The 23,016-nt window shown below is 43.4% G+C and overlaps 1 protein-coding gene across 4 annotated transcripts in view; it reads right to left on the bottom strand.

The window, feature by feature from the left end:
- tbc1d32 (TBC1 domain family, member 32) overlaps positions 1–23,016 on the bottom strand; it is a 70,102-nt gene that overhangs the window by 43,142 nt on the left and 3,944 nt on the right. For 3 of the 4 annotated variants that reach the window (XM_048250316.1, XM_048250317.1, XM_048250319.1), the window contains exons 6-21: positions 22,656–22,781; positions 21,477–21,555; positions 21,073–21,176; positions 20,542–20,603; positions 18,779–18,929; positions 18,084–18,143; positions 17,047–17,149; positions 12,785–12,922; positions 11,970–12,059; positions 10,320–10,462; positions 8,409–8,536; positions 7,818–8,019; positions 5,038–5,117; positions 4,409–4,547; positions 1,389–1,476; positions 399–517 (exon numbers count right to left, since the gene is read on the bottom strand). In XM_048250316.1, coding sequence (XP_048106273.1) covers positions 399–517; positions 1,389–1,476; positions 4,409–4,547; positions 5,038–5,117; positions 7,818–8,019; positions 8,409–8,536; positions 10,320–10,462; positions 11,970–12,059; positions 12,785–12,922; positions 17,047–17,149; positions 18,084–18,143; positions 18,779–18,929; positions 20,542–20,603; positions 21,073–21,176; positions 21,477–21,555; positions 22,656–22,781 — 1,812 coding nt within the window. The remainder of the gene's footprint in view (positions 1–398; positions 518–1,388; positions 1,477–4,408; positions 4,548–5,037; positions 5,118–7,817; positions 8,020–8,408; positions 8,537–10,319; positions 10,463–11,969; positions 12,060–12,784; positions 12,923–17,046; positions 17,150–18,083; positions 18,144–18,778; positions 18,930–20,541; positions 20,604–21,072; positions 21,177–21,476; positions 21,556–22,655; positions 22,782–23,016) is intronic. The other variant, XM_048250318.1, reaches the window with a different exon arrangement.

The following is a 23,016-nucleotide window of genomic DNA, read 5'->3' as shown; positions in this document are numbered from 1 at the left end:
GCTCACACCTGACACTCAAGCCCCACCAGGCACACTGCGCAGCAACTCAGCAACTCAGCCATGCAGGGAAGAGACGCAGCAGCACGATACTGCTGTCCACACACATTCTACTTAATCACAACCGCAATGTAAGTTATAGATATACATACATACATACATACATATGTGTCACATGATGTCTGGGCTGGACTGTACATTGCTTTAGATATAAAATGTCTGCTAAGCAAGTAAATGTTAATGTTTTTTTCCCTCATAAAAAAGTGTTCATATTTTCCTTGATATGGTCTCCTTAGGGGAGATTCATGGATAGGGCCCAATGCGTGACTGACAGATGTGCTCTAAAGATAATTTTGGCCCCCTGCATGTGCTGTAGGTATCTGCATGTCCTGTGGGTGTACCTTCAGGCAGCATCTGTCAATGGGGTCCATGGGCGTGGACTTGGGCTGTACCATACGGACATCCTCTCGGCCACACTCTAACGTGGACCACAGCTCCACCACGATGGCCTGGACAAAGCCTATGGACACACAACACAAAACATAAACAAGCAAGCAAACTAACTAACAAACTATCACTGTTGTTGTAATAGATAGATAGATTACTCTGCGGTTCATTCATCGCACAGGCTTTGAACTTAGGGCATAAAATTCATATCTATCCAATATTTTGTGTACCACTTCTGCTGTGAGCAGGCATGAAACATGGAGACCATGGAGGAGAGACAGAGAGACGGAAAGAGAGAGAGAGGGAGAAAGAGAGAGAGACAAGGAGGGAGGGAGAAAGAGAGAGAGGGGGGGAAGAGGGAGAGAGAGATACTGAGAAAAAGGGCTGGCAAATGGACGACATACTCAATTCACTTCATCAAGCCAGACTTGGCTGGCTTCTACATTGTGTCACTACAATACATCTGAAGTTAGGCCACTCCATCACGTGCAGATGAAATTCATTTGGGAAAGTACAGTCATTTAACAAATCAAGACAGGCTGCAGAGCAGGTGCTTGGGCACCATGAGCAACACATTCAATCACTTGTCTGCAATACCATCATCAACTCCCTCGTTGGCCTGTCCACTATGTGTGTGTGTGTGTGTGTGTGTGAGATGTGTGTGTGTGTGTGTGTGTGTGTGTGTGTGTGTGTGTGAGGTACAGTAATTCACTCCCTGAAGTTTCCTCATGATGACTCTTCAGTCAGTGAAAAGTTGATCCGACGTTCTAAGGGTCAACAACATCAGTAAATCACTCTAACCCACCGTGTCCGTGTTTGTGTGTATAAAAATAAACATGATATATGACACTTGACTGTATGCATGGGTGTATCTATGGGTACTGCTTCTGCATGCTATTGAGAGTTGTGTTGTTTTACTTGATGCTTCTGAATAACTCTCTTACCAGAGCTATGGAGAGCGACCACACCTGGGGCAGTGGCGGCCACTTGGGTCACCATGACGCCATAACCAAACTTCTCACAGCGGCTCACCTACAGGCAGCAAGATCATAAAAAACAACCGGGATGTCAATAGACCTTTTTCACAGCAGCTGTTTTCACATGAAATAGCAGGGCAAGCACTCAGGTGTTACTAATTACCTTTAATGAAGTCTCTGTTCAGTTTATGTGTAGCTTAATTAATGTCATTAGTAACACCTGGGCCTACCATATATTTCATGTCAAAATGGCTAATGTGAAAAAGGTCCATACTGAGTGTCAAATTCAAGGATTTCAAAAGAGAGAGGGAGGGAGAGAGAAATGAGCAAGAACTTCTCGTCTGTTGCACACAGTAAATGTAAAAGTAAAACACTGTGGACACCGGCACCCACATGACCCTGTTATTAAGCAATATAGCAATATAGCACAGCTGAGAGGTGTTGTTAGGCACAAAGCGAGCAAAGCGAAGCTGAGTGCCGTTAAACAACCCTCAGCTGTGCTATATTCACAATATAGAACGGCCTCTCGGGGGTTATTGCTTTTATAAAACAGCTAACACATATAGGACATTAAAAATTGATACAAAATACAAAAATAATCATGAAAGTTAAAAGCTATTCCATCTACAAATGTCCATTCTTCCGCGGAGTCCCCATTGAATAGTTCCACCGCTAGTAGATTCTTATCAGAATTGTTGCTCAGCAACTTTGAATTTTAACTGTTGTGCATTCTAAGCACATTAATATAGAACGAAATGTGGTCTCAGCCATGCTATATCGGGAAAATATACAGCAGCATCGAACGTGATTCAACCAATCATAATCAAGGACCGAAACTATCCGTTTTATAATTCCCAATACGACCCCGCACACCAGCGTCGAACTCTGCCGCCACCTCCACTGATGTGTAGGATTGTATTGAGAATGTCATCCAAGTAGTCAAATTTCATGTCGGCACCGGTGTCCTCAACCCTTAAAGTCTGTATGTGTGTGTGCATGTGTGTGTGCTTGTGTGTGTGTGTGTGTTTGTACGTGTGTGTGTACGTGTGTGTGTGTGTGTGTGTATGTGTGTATGTGTGTATGTGCGTGTGTGTAGTTTGTTCATAGTGAAAGCAGAACTGTCAGCAAGGCCTGTGGACAAAGGCCCGTGGAACAATGTAGCTACAAAACCAAAACCCCTTCCTCCCCGTGTGAACATGCTGCTGGGGGGGCAGCTGATGGGAACACAATAACTCCATTAGGGTTTCAGGAACAATGAGGAGAACAAAAGAGGAGAAGGTGAATTAGGTTCATGATGAGCACACACACACACACACACACACGCGCACGCACACACGCACGCACGCACGCGCACGCACACACACACACACACACGCACACACACACACACACACACCTCCCCCCAGGGAGAGGCGCTGCTGTGGCTGAGGGCCCGGTCGCTGTCAGAGATTAAAAGCAGCGATTAGCCGCGTGGGAGGAGAGAGTGGCGAGCATGACACCGCTCCTGTCATCGGGAGAGCTCACTTATCGTGGAGGAGACAGCGAGAGGGCCGCTTCCTACAAACACAGATGAAACATGCTGTGCATCAGAGAGGTGCTTTCCAGGCAACAGTGGGGTGGGGGGGTGTGTGTGTGGGGGGTCTGACTCTAGATGTTAGAGTAATGACATGTTCACTGAGGGGATGGACTGGGGAACTCTGGTCTGTCAGAATGATGGGACCGATATACCTCATCCAACACAAAATGAATGAATGGACACTTTCTATTCCCCCTCCTTGGTCAGGTCAGCTGGGTTTGGGGGAAGTTATCTGACCCAGGATTTCGCAGGCCTTTTTTGAGATTGTTGCGGCAACATTTCTAAAAAATTGCGATGGAAGTGAAAGCAGGAGGAAGTGAAAATTGCAAAAAATAGATGCATTCCTTTTTAATTGATGGCAACTAAGGATATGAAGACCAAAATCACACTTTTCATCTGGGTTTTCTTATTAAAAAATAATAAGAGGTAAGGAAAACAATTACAAAAAAATCAAAGAATGCTTTATTTGTAGTTAAATGAAAAAATGCTTTGGCTGGTGTAATTCACAAAGCAGCAACCTTTTGTAGAACTGTCCAACAAATTTTTTAAAGAATAAAAAATAAAATAATAATTCTTGTGATGCCAGAGATGTTCAGGGTTGATTTCGGCTCTACAACCCAAAAAAAAAAAAAAGATGGCATCATGTCATATGTTCCAATACCTTTATATATTTTGGAATTCATATTTTGTTTTTGGCTACGAAATATCTTTGGAAATAACTTTGTGCATAGTGCATTAGAATATGTGGATGCAATTCGGTATTTCTGTCATTAGTTAAAATAAATGTTATGCTTAAGTAATAGAAGAGATACGTGTCTTGCAATGATATTAATTTCTATGATTTTGGCAAGCACTACAAAAACTGCCAAGGACTAACAAGGACATCTCCAGATGTAAACGTTTGGCAATAGCCTACTCAAATGTCAGTAAACCCAAAGTAGGCCTAAATTAACTTATTTTCATAGACTAGATAGGTTAGCAACACCAGGTTGAGAGATGCAAGTAAGCAGATCAACTTAACGTTAGCCCTCTATTTTTTGACAGCAAAACTGCAGCGAACTGGAGCGAACAAGTTACAGGGCGGTCTCTGGTGTCTGCAGAAGTGAGTGCAGCATCTGGCTCAATATTGTTTGTGAGGGACTGTTGTGGTAGGTGAAATATCACAGGGAAACTACAATGATTGGTCAAGTTTGCTGGAAAACCGGTGGTTTTTGGACAAAATTGCAAGGTCGGCCACAACTCCCTCACGGGGATTGGTTCGAATTTGTGTTAATTGTTATGATCGCAACATCACAAAATCCTGGAGGGACTGTCCAGGGGGAGCAGTGCTTCGATCGAGTGCAGCTGAGGGTCTGCGGTAGGTTGGGGGAGGGGGAGGGGGTGGCAGGTGTAAGGGTGTTGGGGGGCGCACCTGAAGCTTCTTGGTGAAGCGTGAGAACATGTAGGTGACGCACTCGTTGATGGCCCCCGTCTGCTGGAGCAGCAGCAGACCCTGCGGGGTGGCCGCAAAGTTCAGCAAGTTGTCCAGCAGTGTCTCCTCCCACGCCAGCCTGCAGACAAACAACAACAACAACAACAACAACATAAACATCAACATCAACAACAATATAAACATCAACAACAACAAATCAATCTATCCATCCTCCATCATATCAACAGCATTCTCAGCATTAGCCACACTCCAGTACATGTGATAGTTGTTTCCTTCCCATTCGAAACAACAGTTGTACATGCACTAATAGGACAGAGGTCATGTGCAACCTGACATGCTTCCTGTGACAACAATCTTGCTCAAACTTGCAGAGAAGATAAGACAGCGATAAGAGAGAAGCAAGATCTACACAGTGATGGAGAAGAACAAGGGATGAGGTGGGTTTGGTGTTGGAGAGGTGGAAAAGTGAGAGAAAGAGGGAGAGAGAGAAAGAGAAGGAGCTGGGGGAATAGAGTATGTGAGAGACAGAGAGAGAAAGATGGAGAGAGAGAGAGGAAAGGGGGAGGAGAGGAAGAGAAGGAACCAGAGGAGAGACAGGGATGACTCACGTGTTTAGGGTCTCCTGAGTGGAGGCTGTGCTGGGGGATCCAGGCACAGGAGTGGGGACTCGCTCTGACTGTGCGCTCGTCTACAACACACACACACACACACACACACACACACACACACACACACACACACACACACACACACACACACACACACACACACAGAAAGACACACCAAAAATGCTGAAACTTTCTGTGTTGAAGTCAAGCGTCCTCCCATCTATTCCCAACGGCCACTGCTGTCGGCTCAGATAAAACCTTGAGATCACAGATTAGACTTTAAAATTGCTGTCGGCTCAGATAAAACCTTGAGATCACAGATTAGACTTTAAAATGTTGTTTTTGTTTCTGTTTGTTTTGCTTTGTGTCTTGGAGGGTGAGGGACTCACTGTTCTCAGAGGACTGTGAGATCTGATCAATGAGCTGAGAAGGCTTCAGAGGACCAGTGAGAAGACTTTGTGTGTGAGGACCAGTGAGAAGCCTTTGTGTGTGAGGACCAGTGAGAAGCCTTTGTGTGTGAGGACCAGTGCGAGTTTACCAATGAATGTTTCTGACCCAGTGCAAGGCCAATGGTGTGACCGATTCTGATTCTTTCTGGCTACTAATAATGACCATTAGTCGTCAGCAGATGGCTTAAGAGAGCTAAGAAGAAGAACCGGTGACAAGATATCAAAGTCCCCTAACGTCCGCTGTCGTGTGCTATTTTAGACTAGGACAACTCATGACAACACTCGATACAACACTCTAGAACCACAGATGTCGCCATGACAGCAGACAAAAAAAGTGCCGTTTCACCCTGATTCACTTCCTCCAGCACCGACCTCTCCCCTACGACTCATTGTCAAAGTATTCCTGACACACACACACAAACACATTCCCTTCTCAGCTTAATGTTTTACACTGTCAATCATTTGAGGTGCCTACAGACTCAGGGGTCAGAGGTGAGACATGTACAGTCACTGGGGGAGTGGGGACCCTAATCTCCAAACCTCAAGCCAAGACAGAGTCTCACAGTATCTTCCCACAGATATGTGCTTTAAGAGTGTCTGAATTATGCAATTATGTAATAGCTGATGATAAAACATCTTATCCACAGCCCTACCCTTGGGCGTGAGACAACCCAAGTCTCTGTTGATGAACCTCCTTATGTAACCAAGGATGGGATTGAAATGCTGAGATTGTCGTTTGCTTTCCTAGAGATGCATTCTGTTAATGGCTGACACCACTGTCGAGTGAAATGAGCTTGTAAAAAAAAGATAACATTCTTGTGAGCATATTCCCTTCCAAAGTAACTCTGTGGAATCATCTTTTATTGAGCCATTTTCAAGATAACAATTAGAAGGAATGCCTATAGTGTATTTTGACTGGTATTTTATTACCAAGGGAATGTCACACTGCATTGGGAAGTTCCTCTTTATGATAAAAATATTTCACAACCAGTCAATTTGCATATGGCCACCAAAAGAGGATGTCTCCACGTGAGCACAAAATGTTACAGGGTATCATGGAAAAACAGAATGAATGTGTGTCCCAGCTGTCAAACAAAACATCTGTGTCTGTCAGCGGCCCTTTGTCAATGGACAGTGGACAGAGTGGTCTATGGTTCAAAAGAAAATTAGACTCTTCTTAACTAAAAAATTCAAATATGAACTAAATGAATGGGCGGTAAGAACCATTGGAAATATCTCTCCTTGATTCTTTTTAGGGGTCCAGCGACATACTGGTATTGTGGTATATCATGGTATAAAGGTCCATGGTTATCATACCGTGTGCATTATCTTACTACTGGTACTGGAAAAATGCAACAGAAAAGTTGGCAAGCTCTGACTTACTAACACACACTATAGACACATACTATGAAACTGTGACATTTTCAGAGACAATTATCATACCACAAAAAAACTCATACTCGCGAGCTTCAGTTTTCCACTCCCAGATCAGTCTGGCATCTTTCCGATAGAGAAAATTTGGAGCAGTTCGCCAAACGAACGGCCAATCAGCGTTGGTTTTGAGGCGGGTTTAGGTGTGATGCAACGAACAACATGGCGGCATCCACAGATGAGATGAGCGTAGCTATCGCGCAAGTTTTATCCGAATTAGAACGTTTTCCTGGGGAAGCTGTGAAGCTATGAGTCTCAGCCATGCAGCTGGGAGGAATGAACGACCCAGACATCCTCCACAGCCGATTCCAGTCGGTTTTCGGTAGCCCTGAATCTTGGTTACTTAACGAGAAATGGAGGAATATGCTCTCTTCAGAAGTGTACCGTGAAAACTTGATGGGGATTGTCGTTGATGAGGTTCATGTCACATACAAATGGTAAGTTTAAAAACGTTAACGTTAGTTACGTTACCTAACTTAATTGTATGTTAAACGAAGGCATTAACAACACTTCGTTCATCTGATTGGTTGATTTGGTTTAATTACCAACATAGGTGGTGATAGACAGATGGTTTATCCAATCAGCTAACCAGTATTTTCCCCCCTTCCCAAAAGTTCTCCAACGGAAAGTTCCCAGATGGACATGCAGACCAAATGCAAAGCATCCATCTGGCGGAGTCAGGTTAATAAAAAGAAACAATGAAAAAACTTAATACTTTTTGTTTTATTTATTTAAAACGTTTTATATATTTATATAGGTATAACGTTTTTTCATTGTTACTTTTTATACGTGCCTTCTGACCTGACAAAACGCAATCTTAAACGAACCTCCTCTGCCATACACTAAAAGGAATATGATTCAACACAGCTGAGAGAGAAAAGGAGCCGGTGGAGCGGTCACCTTCCTCCAGGCGGCGGCGATGCTCAGGTGCAGGCCGTAGGGCCTCAGCGCCTGCAGGCCCTCGCAGGTGTTGTACATCTGGCGGCACACGAAGATGAAGGCCCCGCAAACAGCAATGTGGGGCTCCAGCCCGGCCAGCACAGGCAGGTCCCTGGCCAGCAGACGCTGTGTGAACTGCACTACCACATGGGCCGCAGAGATGCTGGGGGAGGAAGGGAGGGAGAGAGGGAGGGAGGGAGGGAGGGAGGGAGTGAGAGCAGCTCAGAGTTACAGGCAGCCTACACACGGCACGTAGCTGAAGCATTCCGTTCCCAGAGCATGAGCCGCAACAATTAATGGAAAGGACCATATACAGTTACAGTTATACAGCAAAATACATACTGACGTGAGGTAGGGTCTAACATGTTTCCGAAACGTCATCTGTTGAAATTACAGCTCCTGTTTACACATCACTTATTCCAATCACCAATCAACTCAATCACAGTTAGTCTAATTATCATCATCATCATCATCACCACCATCATATTTCGGGCACACACAGGAGCTAATGCAGACCCATAACACTCCCGACGCTGAGCGAGCTGCACTTACCTGTCCCCGTCAGCCGAGAGCAGGTTCCTGTCATAGAGGAAGAGGGACAGCCCCCTCTCTGTGGTGGCCATGCGCGCCAGCGTGTCGGCCACGTGGATCAGCGTGCTCTCCGGTGACTTCAGCTTGACCTGCGGGCAAGGTCAGAGGTTAAAGGTCATGGGACAGGGCCACAGGTGATAAGCACAGGTGCATCTCAGAAAATTAGAATATAGTGTAAAAGTCTATTGCCCTGCACAGACCGAGAGATTAAAGGCTCAGGATACTATTGCCGGTGTTTTGAATTAGCTGATTAGAGCTCCTGTCAGGTCAACATTTCTGTATTATAAATTCTTTATTGCAATACTGGATTTTTGATTTTCATGAACTGTAAATCATAATCATCAAGATTAGAATAATCATGATTAAAAAAAAAACTTATACCGGTATGTTAAAACTTATACTTAAAAATATATCACTTTATGTGTAATGAAGCTAGATTATAATGAAAGTTTCACTATTTGAAATAAATAAGGGAAAAATAAATTAATTACTTTTCCATGATATTGCACTTTTTTTAGATGCACCTATACCACCTGATATGTGATGTACATTTCTCTCCTGTACCACCTGATATGTGATGTACATTGAAAAGTTGTGAGGGGATATGTTGAGAGGGGTGAAATAAGTGTGCATGGATTGCTGTGGGACTATTTTTGCATGTTTTGGTATTTGTTTGTGTTTATGACAGAACAAGAGGGGTGTGACTCGACCACACCTCTGAGAGTGACTATGGTAACCAATCAATCAATCAATCAATCAATCAATCAATCCTACTGACATGTATTGATACACTTATTATGACCGCCGCTAGCGAAGCGGTCATATAATGATTGTCAAAGTTTTTTGTTTTTTTTCCCAAATACAATGTAGCCTACAGGTGTAAGTGACCTTTCATCAATCCATTTGCAATGGATGAACTGTGATGAACTGCCCTACTTGTGATTGTTTAGAGATTTTAAAGGTTTTATAACAATGCTACAACTTCTTTGGCTATTCTACAATCTATTCACCTTTTCAGCGCCAGTAGGCTACTTTCTGTGCAGCCGCACACACACACACACACACAGGCATGCCAAACAAGCATACACAAAAGTTTCAAGAGTGGGGGATGGAGTAAAAGATGGAGACACATTGATTAGTGTGATTAGTATTTCCGCGGAAAGGATGTACAGGACTGAGCGGCGGTCATATTTTGTACCGCTATGCGGTACATCTAGTTCATTTTATGCTGCCATGAAATTGCTTCATTTCAGCACATTTCTGTGTTCTCTGTTTTTTGTTTGGGAACAAGAGACGTTTGGAGAAGTCTGCTGCTATGACTCATTGAGTGACAGTCAGAAAAAAATATTTATCAGTGCAAGACAATCAGGTGTGAATAAACATCAAAACAAATATGACAACATGTCAGTGTTCATTCACCTATGACAATAGACTTTTTAACACTCCATCAGTTCAATATGAAAAATGACCAACATGGACTCCACCCTGACCTCAGCTACTGACTACACACAGGTTGCACAAAAACTGTAAACGCCCGTTGTAAAATGCGTTCGTGCCCTGCATATGCTTTATTGTTTTACGCCTCCTGAAACTGTATTAGCAACAGAATATATCCATAACTTGACAACATTCCAAATTATACCGAATTGCCTGGGAAGGGAGTGGCCAGTGTCCTCTCGTTCGACTCATGAGTCATGAGCGTGTCATATTGATGTGATGTAGGGTAAGGTCCACTGCTCATTAGGCCTCTCATGGTAGGTTGTTAGTTACCAGAGTTCCTTAGCGATCCAATCCAGGCTCAATCCATACTTACGTTATGTTAACGTTAATACAGTATACGATGTAATGTGTGTGTGTGTGTGTGTGTCCTACCGGTCTCCCCTTCAGCAGTGTGATGACGGGGGCCAGGAGTAGCTCCAGCACGACAGGCTGGTAAAGGCAGTCCACCGCACAGTCCACGCGCTCACACAGCGTGTGCAGCACCTCCGTCACCAGAGCCGTAGGTGACAGGGAGTCTGAAACACACGCACACACGTGCGTACATGCGCACACGCACACACACACACACGCACGCACGCACACACACACACACACACACACAGACAGGGAGAGATGTGCCAATGAAACGGAGACAGGTGAGACTTTCTGATTGTATGTTGTTGTAATGTGACAGTTTAGAGCTGAGGGCCCCTCAAGCTGATAATATCCCCCATAAATATACCATTGGTCAGTCTCACACCCTTGCTTTCTGTGTCCTTAGGGCAGTGGTCCCCAAACTACGGCCCACGGGCCGGTTATGGCCCGCCAACTCATTTTGGGTGGCCCCCAAAACATGTCCATGGTATATAGCATCTGGCCCGCATGGGAGTACGACATCGTCAAACTATAACCTCTGTAATTTCCCCCATTCATTCTCTATATCGAGTCTTAACAGTACACATGTAATTCTCTTTTTGTCCACTGGTGGTTGTTTTGGCGCTGTTTCGCGTTTGCCATCGAAAACGGAATGAAATGTAGGCCTACCTGCAAACAATGTAAGAGGCCTATGCTGACTGCATCAGTGCTCAAAGTATTCTAAAAGTTTATCAATTAATTGTTAATAACTAACTAACTTCTATTCAAGTCATATTTTTGGGACTTTTTGGGATGATTTCTATTTTTTATTCACTCGTTCAAATGTTCATACAAATTCACAAAGTTCTCATCAGGTGAGTGAAAGTGGTCTTTTCAGATGTTTTTGTCAGCACTTCATAAAACTCTCATAGTTTGAGAACTTCAAAATATTTGTAGGATATTGCTTGTTCACAACTTGAGCTGTGTATGCAAAGACACAGAGTTCAGAGTTCACACATTTTGAATAAAATATACTTTTGGGACTCCCTGCTAATACTTTTGGGAATTCTATTTTTTTTATTAGTAGCCGTAGTAGCCTATGATTAAATGTAATGGAATATTCAACTAAGGTAGACTGCTGTTCACAGCACTAAACTATTTATGGTTACTAATATACTCCGAGTCTCTGGCCCTCTCTTAGAGCCAGGCATAGTGAGCTGGCCCTCGGAAGAAAAAGTTTGGGGACCACTGCCTTAGGGCATTCTACTGATCGTTTCCGTGTAAGAATGTATGTCCATGATTCTTAAAACTGTGGTGATATGACAGTTCTTACACTGGAAATTCACTGTTTCCAGCATATCATTTACACAGACTGCCTTATTAGATGTGCTGATGTCCTTAGGAATTCTGGGCTGGTGGATATCAATGACTGTACTGGATAAGACAGGCCAGGCCCAGAGGGGGAGTAAATGACACTTGCAGACAAGGAACCGCAATAAAAGCTGACAAATGATTAGCCTTTAACCCTCATTGCCCTTTTCGCCACAGCTATTAGTCTTTTTAATGGGCACTATTTAAAGGGAAGGTCTTTTTACGTGAGCCAAGGTTGGGGTGTGCCTGTGTATGACCCTGTGTGTGTGTGTGCGCATGTGTGTGTGTGTGGTAGGGGTTGACACACACAAGACACACCTGTATGAGTGGCATCATCAAAGGCGGGTTTTGGGTGCTGGTACATGATTTGGATGAGCGTCACCACCAAGTCGGTCAGCATGACAGGATCTGAGACACAAAGACCATGTGATGCTGCAGTTAATGGCCTGTGCTCCACACACACATAGATCACACAGTCGTTCAGATGTCACATCATATCATCAGGACCATGCTGTAAAGATCCCATGCTATTTACATGTTTCCTGCCCTTACCAACATGATTTAACCTTTTAAACTTTTTTTTTTTTTTTAATGCTATCAATCAACCTTATGCTGGAATGGAGGAAGAGAATAAATAACCAATGGGGAAACCACAGCTTCATGAACAATACTTCCTTAACACCCTCAATATCACTATAAAGTCAGACCCAGCTAATGGTCAATCTAAATTTGGCAGCTTTTACTATAATCGCTCTCGGTCAGATGGTTCTTATGATTATCGTATGTTCTTAAAATTAACATCCTCATTGGAACTGTAACTGGAGAGTTCTGAGTAACCCAACTGACCGCCAAAGAGAAGTGTGTGACACATGGGCATGAGGACCAGGGTTCGAGTCCGGCCTGGGTCATTTCCAGATCCGACCCCGGCCCTCTCTCCCACTCACTTCCTGTCATTCTCTCCACTGTCCTGTTATATTAAAGGCATAAAAGCCCCCCCACTTCCCCCTTCCCAAAAAAAAAAAAAAAACTGCTACCTGTGCAAGTCTTTCATACATAAACACATCATTCACTGGAACCGATTCAATCAACTTGTACTGTGTAGGGGCCTCTATGGCCTCATTCTCGCCCCTTACCTTTCCGGTTCTTGACTCGGATGGGGAAGAGTTTCCTGCCGTTGGTGTACATGAGGAGGCGACCGAGCATGCACAGCGAATGCACAAAGTAGACATACTCCAGCTCTTTCCCTGTGTAGAGCATCCTCTGCACACAGCCTAGGCAGACACAACACCACACATTAGCTACAGCAGATGTATAAAGCATAATAGGACGATCAATAACTGGATACCGCATTAGTTTTGTTCAAGTGAGTGAAGTTGGCCTTTAGAGGTCAGCCTCTAATTGCTGGGAGATATTGATTAGGCAGTTGATAGGAATGGCCTGATATCACTTACATGGCGGCTACACCAAGCACGGAACTGAAGCACTCCATTAGTGTTGCGTCTGCTGCACCAATTACGGTAACCAGACTTGGTAGTGGCGCGTACGTCCAAAAAAATTAGACCAGTCTTCTTAAACTATTTTTATGCTAGGCAAATGGAATCGCTCTAAAGTCCGGGCCAACAGTGGAGTTATCAGGAATTCTTTAAAGCACAGTGACAGGGAGGACATTCATCGGAGATCAGGAACTTTGTCCTAAGTAGGAAGAGCTGTTGCTTAGATACCAGGATGGAGAGTATTACAGGGCACGTCTAGATGAACCCCCTAATCACTTCAAGAAGTAATATTATATATTTATTATATATTGTAATAACATTTAAGATAGCTAAACACTGTGTTTTTGTTTCCAGTTGCAAAAGATATGGTAACTCATACTAGACACATCAATCACACTGCAAGACATTCTAACATGTCAGAGATCCAATCACAACAGACTAGAACAGGAATGTTCATTGTGACATCTTCTACTCAGAGGTCGTAAGTCTGATCAAACTACACGACATGTCAGACAAGAATTCGGCACGACCCAAAATGTCTAATCCGCTTTAGAGGATGATGCTGATGCTGCTGCTGCTGCTGTTTGGGGGGCAGTCGTGGCCTACTAGTTAGGGCTTCGGGCTTGGAACCGAAGGGTTACCGGTTCAATCACCGACCAGTGGGAACGGCTGAAGTGCCTTTGACCAAGGCACCTAACCCCTCACTGTTCCCCGAGCGCTGCTGCAGCAAGGCAGCTCACTGCTCCGGGTTAGTGTGTGCTTCACCTCACGGTGTGTTCACTGTGTGCTCTGTATGTTCACTAATTCACGGATGGGATAAATGCAGAGACCAAATTTCTTTGTATACGCAGGTATACTTGGCCTAGAAACCTGATTTACATTTTACATGTTAGCAAGTGTCTTCAGTGTTGTCCCATGAAAAGATATAATAATAAAATATTTACAAAAATGTGAGTGGTGTACTCACTTTTGTGATACATTGGAATGAGTTGATGGTCATATTCAAAATAAAGAAAACACTGCAAATTTGAATATGACTGTTAACTCATTCCAATCTGTTATACCACATATACTGCTGATTTTCCCACATATGCCTACATATACATATTACATATCTATACTGGTGATAGATTTGCCCATATAATATTACATATTTATACTGCTGATAAAGGTGATGGACTGGCCAAGCATGTCTCCAGACCTAAACCCTATTGAGCATCTCAAACGGAAGGTGGAGGAGCTGAAGGTCTCTAACATTCACCAGCTCCTTGATATCGTCATGGAGGAGTGGAAGAGGATTCCAATGGCAACCTGTGAAGCTCTGGTGAACTTCATGCCCAAGAGAATTAAGGCAGTGATGGAAAATAAGGGTGGCTACACAAAATATTGACACTTTGGGCACAATTTGGACATTTTCACTTAGGGGTGTACTCACTTTTGTTGCCAGCGGTTTAGACTTTAATGGCTGTGTGTGGAGTTATTTTGATGGGACAGCAAATGTATACAAGCTGTACACTCACTACTTTATATTGTATCAAAGTGTAATTTCTTCAGTGTTGTCCCATGAAAAGATATAATAAAATAGTTGCAGAAATGTGAGGGGTGAGATACTGTATATATATATACAGTATATATATCCCCTGGAGACAAGAAATACTATTTTCTGATTGGCTTTACGTCGTGGAGTACTTTGGCTCCACCTCATTCGTTAATTCCATATATCGGGGCACATTGGCGGCCGTTATCCCCAAAGATTCTAGAGCGCTACGCGCAAGATGGATTACTGGCTCTAGAATCTTTGGTTATCCCTTACATACTATTGCTACTTTAGGTTTAGAGGCTTCCAATTTGACTGATTGATGGAGTGAGCCAACAACACTTTGATCAATGTTTAAGTTCTTCAAATTTGAGGGATCTATGCATCACAAAAATGTAGTTGTCTGATTCACCCAAGCCTGACCTCGGTTAAACAAGAGGAACAAAGAGGACTTCATATCTCTGATTACAGACTGCTCTGCTCCGTGTAAGGGCAGACCGCAAAGATAAGATCTTCCTGGACTACACCCAGCTGATTAATTATTTCCAGTGGAGTATGGTGAGGAAATGTATTGATGCAACCTGAAAAGCCAGGCCTGATTACACCCTGCAAAAATAATGAGAGGTTGTTCAGCATCTGCACTGGGGACAGACTCATTGAATAATATTTAATCTTGTCCTTGAGGAAGTTGACAAAAGGATAGTTGCTACCTGCTCTCTAACAAGACAGTCTCGGCTTCAGACAGACACACACACACACACACACACACACTCAATATTGATTCAGTTCCACCAGTCTCCCTATCTTGCTTTTCAATTCAAGAGTAGCATGCTCCTTTTCTTTTGCTTTGCTCTCAAACGGACTCTAGCATCTGATTCAATTAGGATGAAATCAGGCCTCTCTCCCTCCCTCTCGTCTCTCTCGTCTCTCTCTCTCCTCTGGGGAGAGTGGACTGGCGGGGGGCCATGGAGAAGGGACAGTAGGGGGGTCTGATAAATATATGAGACGGCTGCTGTGGAGGAGCTAGGCTCCACTTATTCAGCGTGTGTGTGTGTGTGTGAGTGTGTGTGTGTGTGTGTGTGTGTGTGAGAGCACTTAAAACAGACAGAAAAAGGCAGAGAAACTGTGAAAACAGCTTTCAAAGAGCCTGCAGAAGGAAAGAGGATAAATTCAATGAGTGAAAGGGTAAGAGAAATACAGTAAAGGAAGACCAGACTTCTCTCTCTTTCTATCTATGTGTGTGTGTGTGTGTGTGTGTGTGTGTGTTGCCGAACAGCAGGTGAGAAAACACTTGCGCCCAAGCGAGAACCCTGGGGATCCAGACGACGTAGGCGGCTTTGGAGAAAGCTATTAATCACGGACTGCAGCACAGGCTTCGGGGAATAATATCCAATTTTCTCCTTAAATGCTGCGATTCAAAGGACATCCTCGGGCGGCGTGGCTCTGCAAGTGGATACACTCAGCAAAGCCCAGACAGGGTTACAGGCTGCACAGCATGCCGTTAACTCTGCTGAGGTCACCACTGTATCACATACTTTACAGTATCTTATGGTATAACATATTAATGAGATGAATGGGCCGTGACTGTATCTATTTCCATTATTATTATAATTCCATAGTAATTGTGCATAATCAAGTGGTGTTGAGATCAGGATTCATCAAACTCATCTGACCCCTGAAATCAAAAAAAGGTGTTTGTTTGTGTGATTTTTCTCAGAAATGATCGAATTGGAAGAGCCATAACGCAGTGATAGCATGGGTGGTCTCTCTGTACCACACACAGTTGCAGGGCCCATGAGGACACAGATCTCTGTACCACACACAGGTATAAGTATAAGTATAAGTATAAGTATAAGTATATATACTCTTTTGATCCCGTGAGGGAAATTTGGTCTCTGCATTTATCCCAATCCTGAATTAGTGAAACACTCAGCACACAGTGAACACACAGTGAGGAGAAGCACACACTAATCCTGGCGCAGTGAGCTGCCTGCAACAACAGCGGCGCTCGGGGAGCAGTGAGAGGTTAGGTGCCTTGCTCAAGGGCACTTCAGCCATGCCTACTGGTCGGGGGTTCGAACCGGTAACCCTCCGTTTACAAGTCTGAAGCGCTAACCAGTAGGCCACGGCTGCCCACAGGTGCAGGGCCCATGGGCACCCAGGCTTGAGTCCACTCCCAATCTCTCTGTCGGACTCTTTTCCTGCCCACAACAAACAGAAAAAGGATGCTAATTGTTGAGTTGTGGGTGAGGGGGGGTCTAAAGACTTTGGGGGTCTCGGCTATGGTCACCCCTTAATTAAGACGTTGGGGGTCTTGGCTACGGTAGCCCCTTTTGGGCTCTGAGTGGGGGAATGCTGCTCGTACTGATCTGCTGGTGTTCCATGGCGTAGGTGAGGTCTGTGGTCTCGTCCCCACCTGGGTCCGAGCTCTCGGCGTAGTGGATGCACTTCTGCACGGCGGCCACAATCTGAGGGGAGAGAGAAAGAGAGAGAGTAAGTTAGTCTCAGCAGTACAAAAGGCAGCCATCACACACAAGTGAGGCGGTGGATGCACATCACAAGAGACAGAATGTTTAATGACGACATACAGTATTGGCACTGCTGTGCTGTGGTGGCAGGCATGACGTGGAAGATAATATGTTTGTTTGTCAATTTTGAATTCATCTTCTGCATCACCCTTAAATAAATCAAAGATCATTTAATAAAAAGCAAATTGATTTGTTGTTTTTCTTATTTGGTGGTAGCTGCTAGATTACAGGACAAAAAAAGTTCAATAACCATGAGATATTGGCACTGACATAATGCACCTAAGCTAGTCGCAATACAACACTGAAACTAGCTGTTAGCATTATAGCATCTACAGTGTAGGGCAAAAGGTGAATAATGTGCAGTATTCTAGCCAACAAAGTGTTTTGATGGTGCTTGGCAGATGCTAGGAACAATGTGAACCCAATAAAGCAGAGGTAATCACATCTCTCTCTCTCTTTCAGCATCAACTACTGTGTCATGGGTGTGTCCAAAACCTGCAGCAATAACGTAGCTCTCCAACTGCTCTCTGATTCCCAACAACAGACTCAAAGTCGCTGTGGCTAACTGAAAAGTCTCTTATCAATTAGCCTAAGTGTACACAATGATTTTCTTTTGTAATGTTACTTGCTACCGGCCACAATATTCCATTAACCTCAATAAATGGTAAAAATTAACTTATATTAACTATTATTAAGCGCTGAATCTATGTGTGTACTGTACACCACAAGTGACGATAAAACATTTGCTTGTCAACAGCTGCCAAGCAAGTCATATGAGCACGTCCAAACTGTGCTGATGCAAGTGACCTGTGATGAGTGCTGTAAAATCCTTTCCACTGCCCTGACACCCCCGCCTCGTCTGGTCATTACTCACCACTGACTTGTACTTCCTCTCCAGGAGACACAGAACCACAGTCCGGCTGTAGTAGCCATGCTGCAAGATAAGGGGAAAGAGAGAGAGAGAGAGAGAGAGAGAGAGAGAGAGAGAGAGAGAGAGAGAGAGAGAGAGAGAGAGAGAGAGAGAGAGAGAGGACTCTCAGCTTAATTCCCTTGACCTAGTTCACTCTGAACTAAAACATGATCTACAAACACGTTTCTCTACATTCGCTTCCTTGTAGCACGTAGTGCTTAGTGGTTGGGCTGAACTGTTGTTAAACTTTTGATTTGCTTTATGAACTGGAAGCAAGAAAATGAGATGAGAGTATAGTGCTGTTCATTTATTTACTTTGACAGAATTCATTTACTATTAAAAGCTAATTTGTCATTTTTTGAGATATGATTACATAAGCAACTAGTTTTGCTGTCATCCTCAAGTTAATTTACTGTAAAAGCTATGTAAACATGTGAAACCATTGCCATTGAGGATGGAGAACAACATTTTGATGGTATATCACCATGTGAAGCCACATCTATCAACAATCGAGCAACAGTATACACTGTGTATCACCAAACTACACCAGATTGCTGGTAAACTTTCTGCATACCTTTTAGGTAGTTAGTGCACTCATTGTAGACCAAAACCTCTTTCTGATGCTCTGAAATAAAACAAAACACATAAACTGAACTCACCATCCATTTCTTGAACCAGATGGCCTTGGTGTCGAGCAGAGCAAGGAGGTGGAGAGGCTCTAGGACCCTCTCGGAGCCGTGGGGTCCCAGGCCGGGCTCCGAGTGCAGGGACAGTAGGGCCAGCGTGCTCTCCACAATCTCCTCCATATACCTGCTCAGCAGACGGACCACATCACAACACAACGCAAGGAAATGCAACGCAACACAACACAACACAACCAGTGGTGGAGGAAGTACTGAACCTCAGTACTTAAGTAAAAGTACAAATACACAGAGAAATATTTACTTTAGTAAAAGTAAAAGTATTTGCATAATGATTTATTCTCTTAATATCTATATTCTAAAAGGAAAAATCAGTATGGGCTGTGGCATTTTAATTAAGCTAGTTTTAGGTTATACTCGACTAGATAGTTTTAAGTTAATGCAATTGTGCTTACCATCTGTGGCCCAGTTTACATTCTGACCTACAATTCTAGAAACTGTAATTCTGGTTATCTACTAGGGTGATCTGCTGAGTAATATCATTCAGCAAAACACGAGAGCCTGAAGTTTAACGGGGTAGACAAGGGAAACGTCGGGTGGATCGTAATGCCAATAATGCTGATTGAACAGAAAAGTTGCTGAGAAAGGTGTCTTTATGATTACGTTCAGTTTCACTTGCGCAGACGCATAGACATTGAATGAGCGCTCACGTTACTACCCCCCAATTGTAGGCTATGCATCTTTATTTAATCACACACAATTAAGGAATATTTCCTAATCTGGAAAATGTTACGTTTTTTCCGGCCACCGGTTCATTAATAGTCTACCATTCATTTGTGCCGCAAATGATCAGACGTGTGACAGAAGCATGGGCATAGCCTGTAACTTCGCTGATCCGCGGATAGCAATCTCATCGGAGAGGAGGCCCTAACGCTGCAGATAACAGACAGAGAAAGGCACAGAACACAGTTGCATGTACAGTGTAGCCATGGGTCTGGTGAATATAGCCTACCGAATGCAGATGGCTACAAGCTCACGCTTTGCCTGGTCTAGACTAGAAGCTTATGTTTCTAAGAAGGCACGTAGCGCTCCAGAACCTGTGGTAGCAACCCCCCGGTAAAACAAACGTGTTTGTCAGAGAGAAAAAAAACTGATCATAAAATGTATCGTAAAAAGGAACGATGGTGTTGTAGAAATGTAGCGGAGTAAAAGTACAGATAATTGCTGTAAAATGTAACGAAGTAAAAGTCAAAAGTATGCACTATAAATTTTACTTAAGTAAAGTACAAATACGTGGAAAATTTACTTAAGTACAGTAACGAAGTATTTGTACTTCGTTACATTCCACCACTGAACACAACACAACACAGCACAGCACAGCACAGCACAGCGGTCACAAATAATACACAAGAATCTGAATTAAGGCACATAAGAAAATAAGAGATATACCAAATACTACTCTATCTATGTGATTTAATTCACAGATTCACAGAGATTATCATAATGGTCCCTTCAGTTTGCTTCCACATTTTTTGATGGACAATGAAAACTGAGGGGGTCATGTGTCACAGCTTGTCTGATTCTAAAATGCCCTTAATAGGTATGAAAAACCGCTAACTCAAGGGGTGAACCTCCAGCAAACATGCTAAATAAGAGCCCCATTCTCTCAGATGCTCCCAGCAGTTTGGTTCAGCGCTAGAATGACTTCCTATTGTGTTTGTTAGAGGTCTTTATGGGGTGGCTCTTCCTTTTGCAATAGTGTATGACAGGAGGACCCTCACTTCTCTGGGTGGCGTATCCAGAATGAAGTCACTTCCTTTTGAAAGTCGTTCATCAAGCGCATCTGTAATGACAGAACATAAGACAGGTCATACAGGGACTCTCATTTTCACTATGTGCTGCATTCAAGTCAAACTGAAACGTTAAAAAAAAAAAAAAAAGTAACAGCAGTGTACACATTGTCAATTCGGCTAGGAACTAAATATTTGAATAATGCTAACTCCACTAGTGCCTTCAGTTAGCATGAAGTATTCGTAGGGCATGCCTATAGACCCTTTCAACTGCATAAACAAACACATGCGTTTCCAAGGCATTTCCTGTGGCACAGAAAACAACAGTGAGTTAATGGCAACTTGGGGACAAACTAAATTAAAATTAAAAAGTATTAGGGTCGTCATTTTCTAGACCATTACAGTAAAGTCAAATTAATTTTCATTTCAAAGTATCTGCGTTGGTTTTGAACCCTTGAACCGTAAACCCTCTAGACACAGATTGAAAGGATCTAATCCAGATTGAAATGGTCTATACATTACCTGTTTGAGGAGTCGTGACACATCCTGCCTGGTGGCATCCATGCCATCCGTGGCCACAGGAAAGCTCACTTTGTGGTACAGAAAGTCATTCTCCAAACTTTTAGCTATTCGTTTCAAAAGGCAGAGCAAAGAAAAATGCATTCAAGGTTAAATCTCAGTCATTCAGCTGAAACACTCTTTATTCAGCACCGAATGTCTGATGAGACCACTACATTATGAGATTCATAGAAAAATCTAAAGTGCTCATGGACAGGAAAGCAGAGACAAGAGGGGGGGAGGATTATGTCTGGAATTATGTTTGGTTTTTAAACGTTCACATCTCTCATTGGAATTCTCCTAACCCTGAGGTGTTGTCAATGCAAGGGACGCGGTGGTCCCCTCAGGTGTGTAGTGAGGTGATTTACCTAGGCTGGTGTAGATTTCCCTGGTGACACTGAGTGGGCACGAGGAAAATGTTTTGGCGAAGAATCGCAAGACCTTATCCTGTGAAGGACACGAGCAAGAACACACAGGAGACAGCATTTAGAACATGGTGGCGCCATAGACACACACACGGAGAGAGAGAGAGGGAGAGAGAGAGAGAGAGAGAGAGAGAAGGAAAGAGAGAGAGAGATAGAAAGAGAGAGACTCTGATATTGAAAAGCTTGATATTACTAGGCAAATGATTGGACCTAACCAATATTGTTAAGCATTTTTAAAACTAAGGAGGCTAATTTTCTTAGTAGTTTTATAAAAACTATCAACAATAATGAAATATAATAAAAACACACAATATAAAAAACAAGCATTAGACCCGGCCCCTTAGTAACTACACTTCCAAAGGCATGGTATAGCTATATTAGTCTTAAATAAAGTATCATACTTTACTGATATTTAATGGTACTTCCAAATGTCTCAGTGAATGGATGCACACATACACATACTGTACCTCAGAGGTGTGAAAATAAACTGTTTTGCACATTTGCAAATGTGCGAGAAACCGACTGTGTTGTGTTCTGTATCTTGTGTTGCTCTATTTTTTCCACGCATCAGACTAGCAAGGTTTCAAGGGACTAGGGAGGTTTCAAACCATTTTCATGCGATACTGTTGAGATAACCTGGGAATGTTTGTTCAATTTTCACCTGCATTTGTGAACAGTAAATATAGATTTCAGAAGGTCTCCATGCTACTATTTAGAACAAGACTTAAAACGATGGGAAGAGTTGCATACGTGAAAGTCGACAAAGAAATGTGCATAATTATGTGTGTGTGTGTGTGTGTGTCTGTGATTGTGTGAGAGACAGAAGGCCAGAGGAAGTGAGAGTGTGTGAGAGTTGATGATGTGTGTCTGTGTGTTAGTTTTTACAAGGTCAGGAGGTGGTGGCTGGGTTGAGGGAGTTTTTTGGAGTGTGAGTTTATGTGTTGAACGTGTCTGTAGGAGAGGGCATTCAGGGTCAACTACATATGACGTGTAAGCGTGTGTGTGTGTGTGTGTGTTAATCATCTGGGTCCATATTAAGTTCATAGTCATTGAGGGCTGCAATATAGGTTTGTGTGTGTGTGTGTGTGTGTGTGTGTGTGTGTGTGTGTGTGTGTGTCGTACACTCAGGTCAGGGTCAGGGTCGGCGAGGGCTGCAGACAGGTTTCTGCGCAGGCCAGTCCAACTCTCACAGCTTAGTACGTCAGAGGGGGGAGCACAGCACAGAGACTGCAGGGCCTCCCAGCGCATCTGCACACACACACACACACACACACACACACACACACACACACATTTAATTAAATTGAGTATAAAAACATTCACATTTTTTGTCTGGCAAGAAAGGAAGGAAGTATAGCAGTCATTATAGTTATAATCATGTTGCACACACACTAACACGTGCACGCACACGCACACGCACGCACACACACACACACACACACACACACACACACACACACACACACACACACACACACACACA

The sequence above is a fragment of the Alosa alosa genome, chromosome 8 (genome assembly GCF_017589495.1).
Source record: "Alosa alosa isolate M-15738 ecotype Scorff River chromosome 8, AALO_Geno_1.1, whole genome shotgun sequence".
Classification (NCBI taxonomy): Eukaryota; Metazoa; Chordata; class Actinopteri; order Clupeiformes; family Clupeidae; genus Alosa; species Alosa alosa.
Note: the sequence above shows the minus strand (reverse complement) of the source record. Positions and strands in the feature narration are given on the sequence as shown.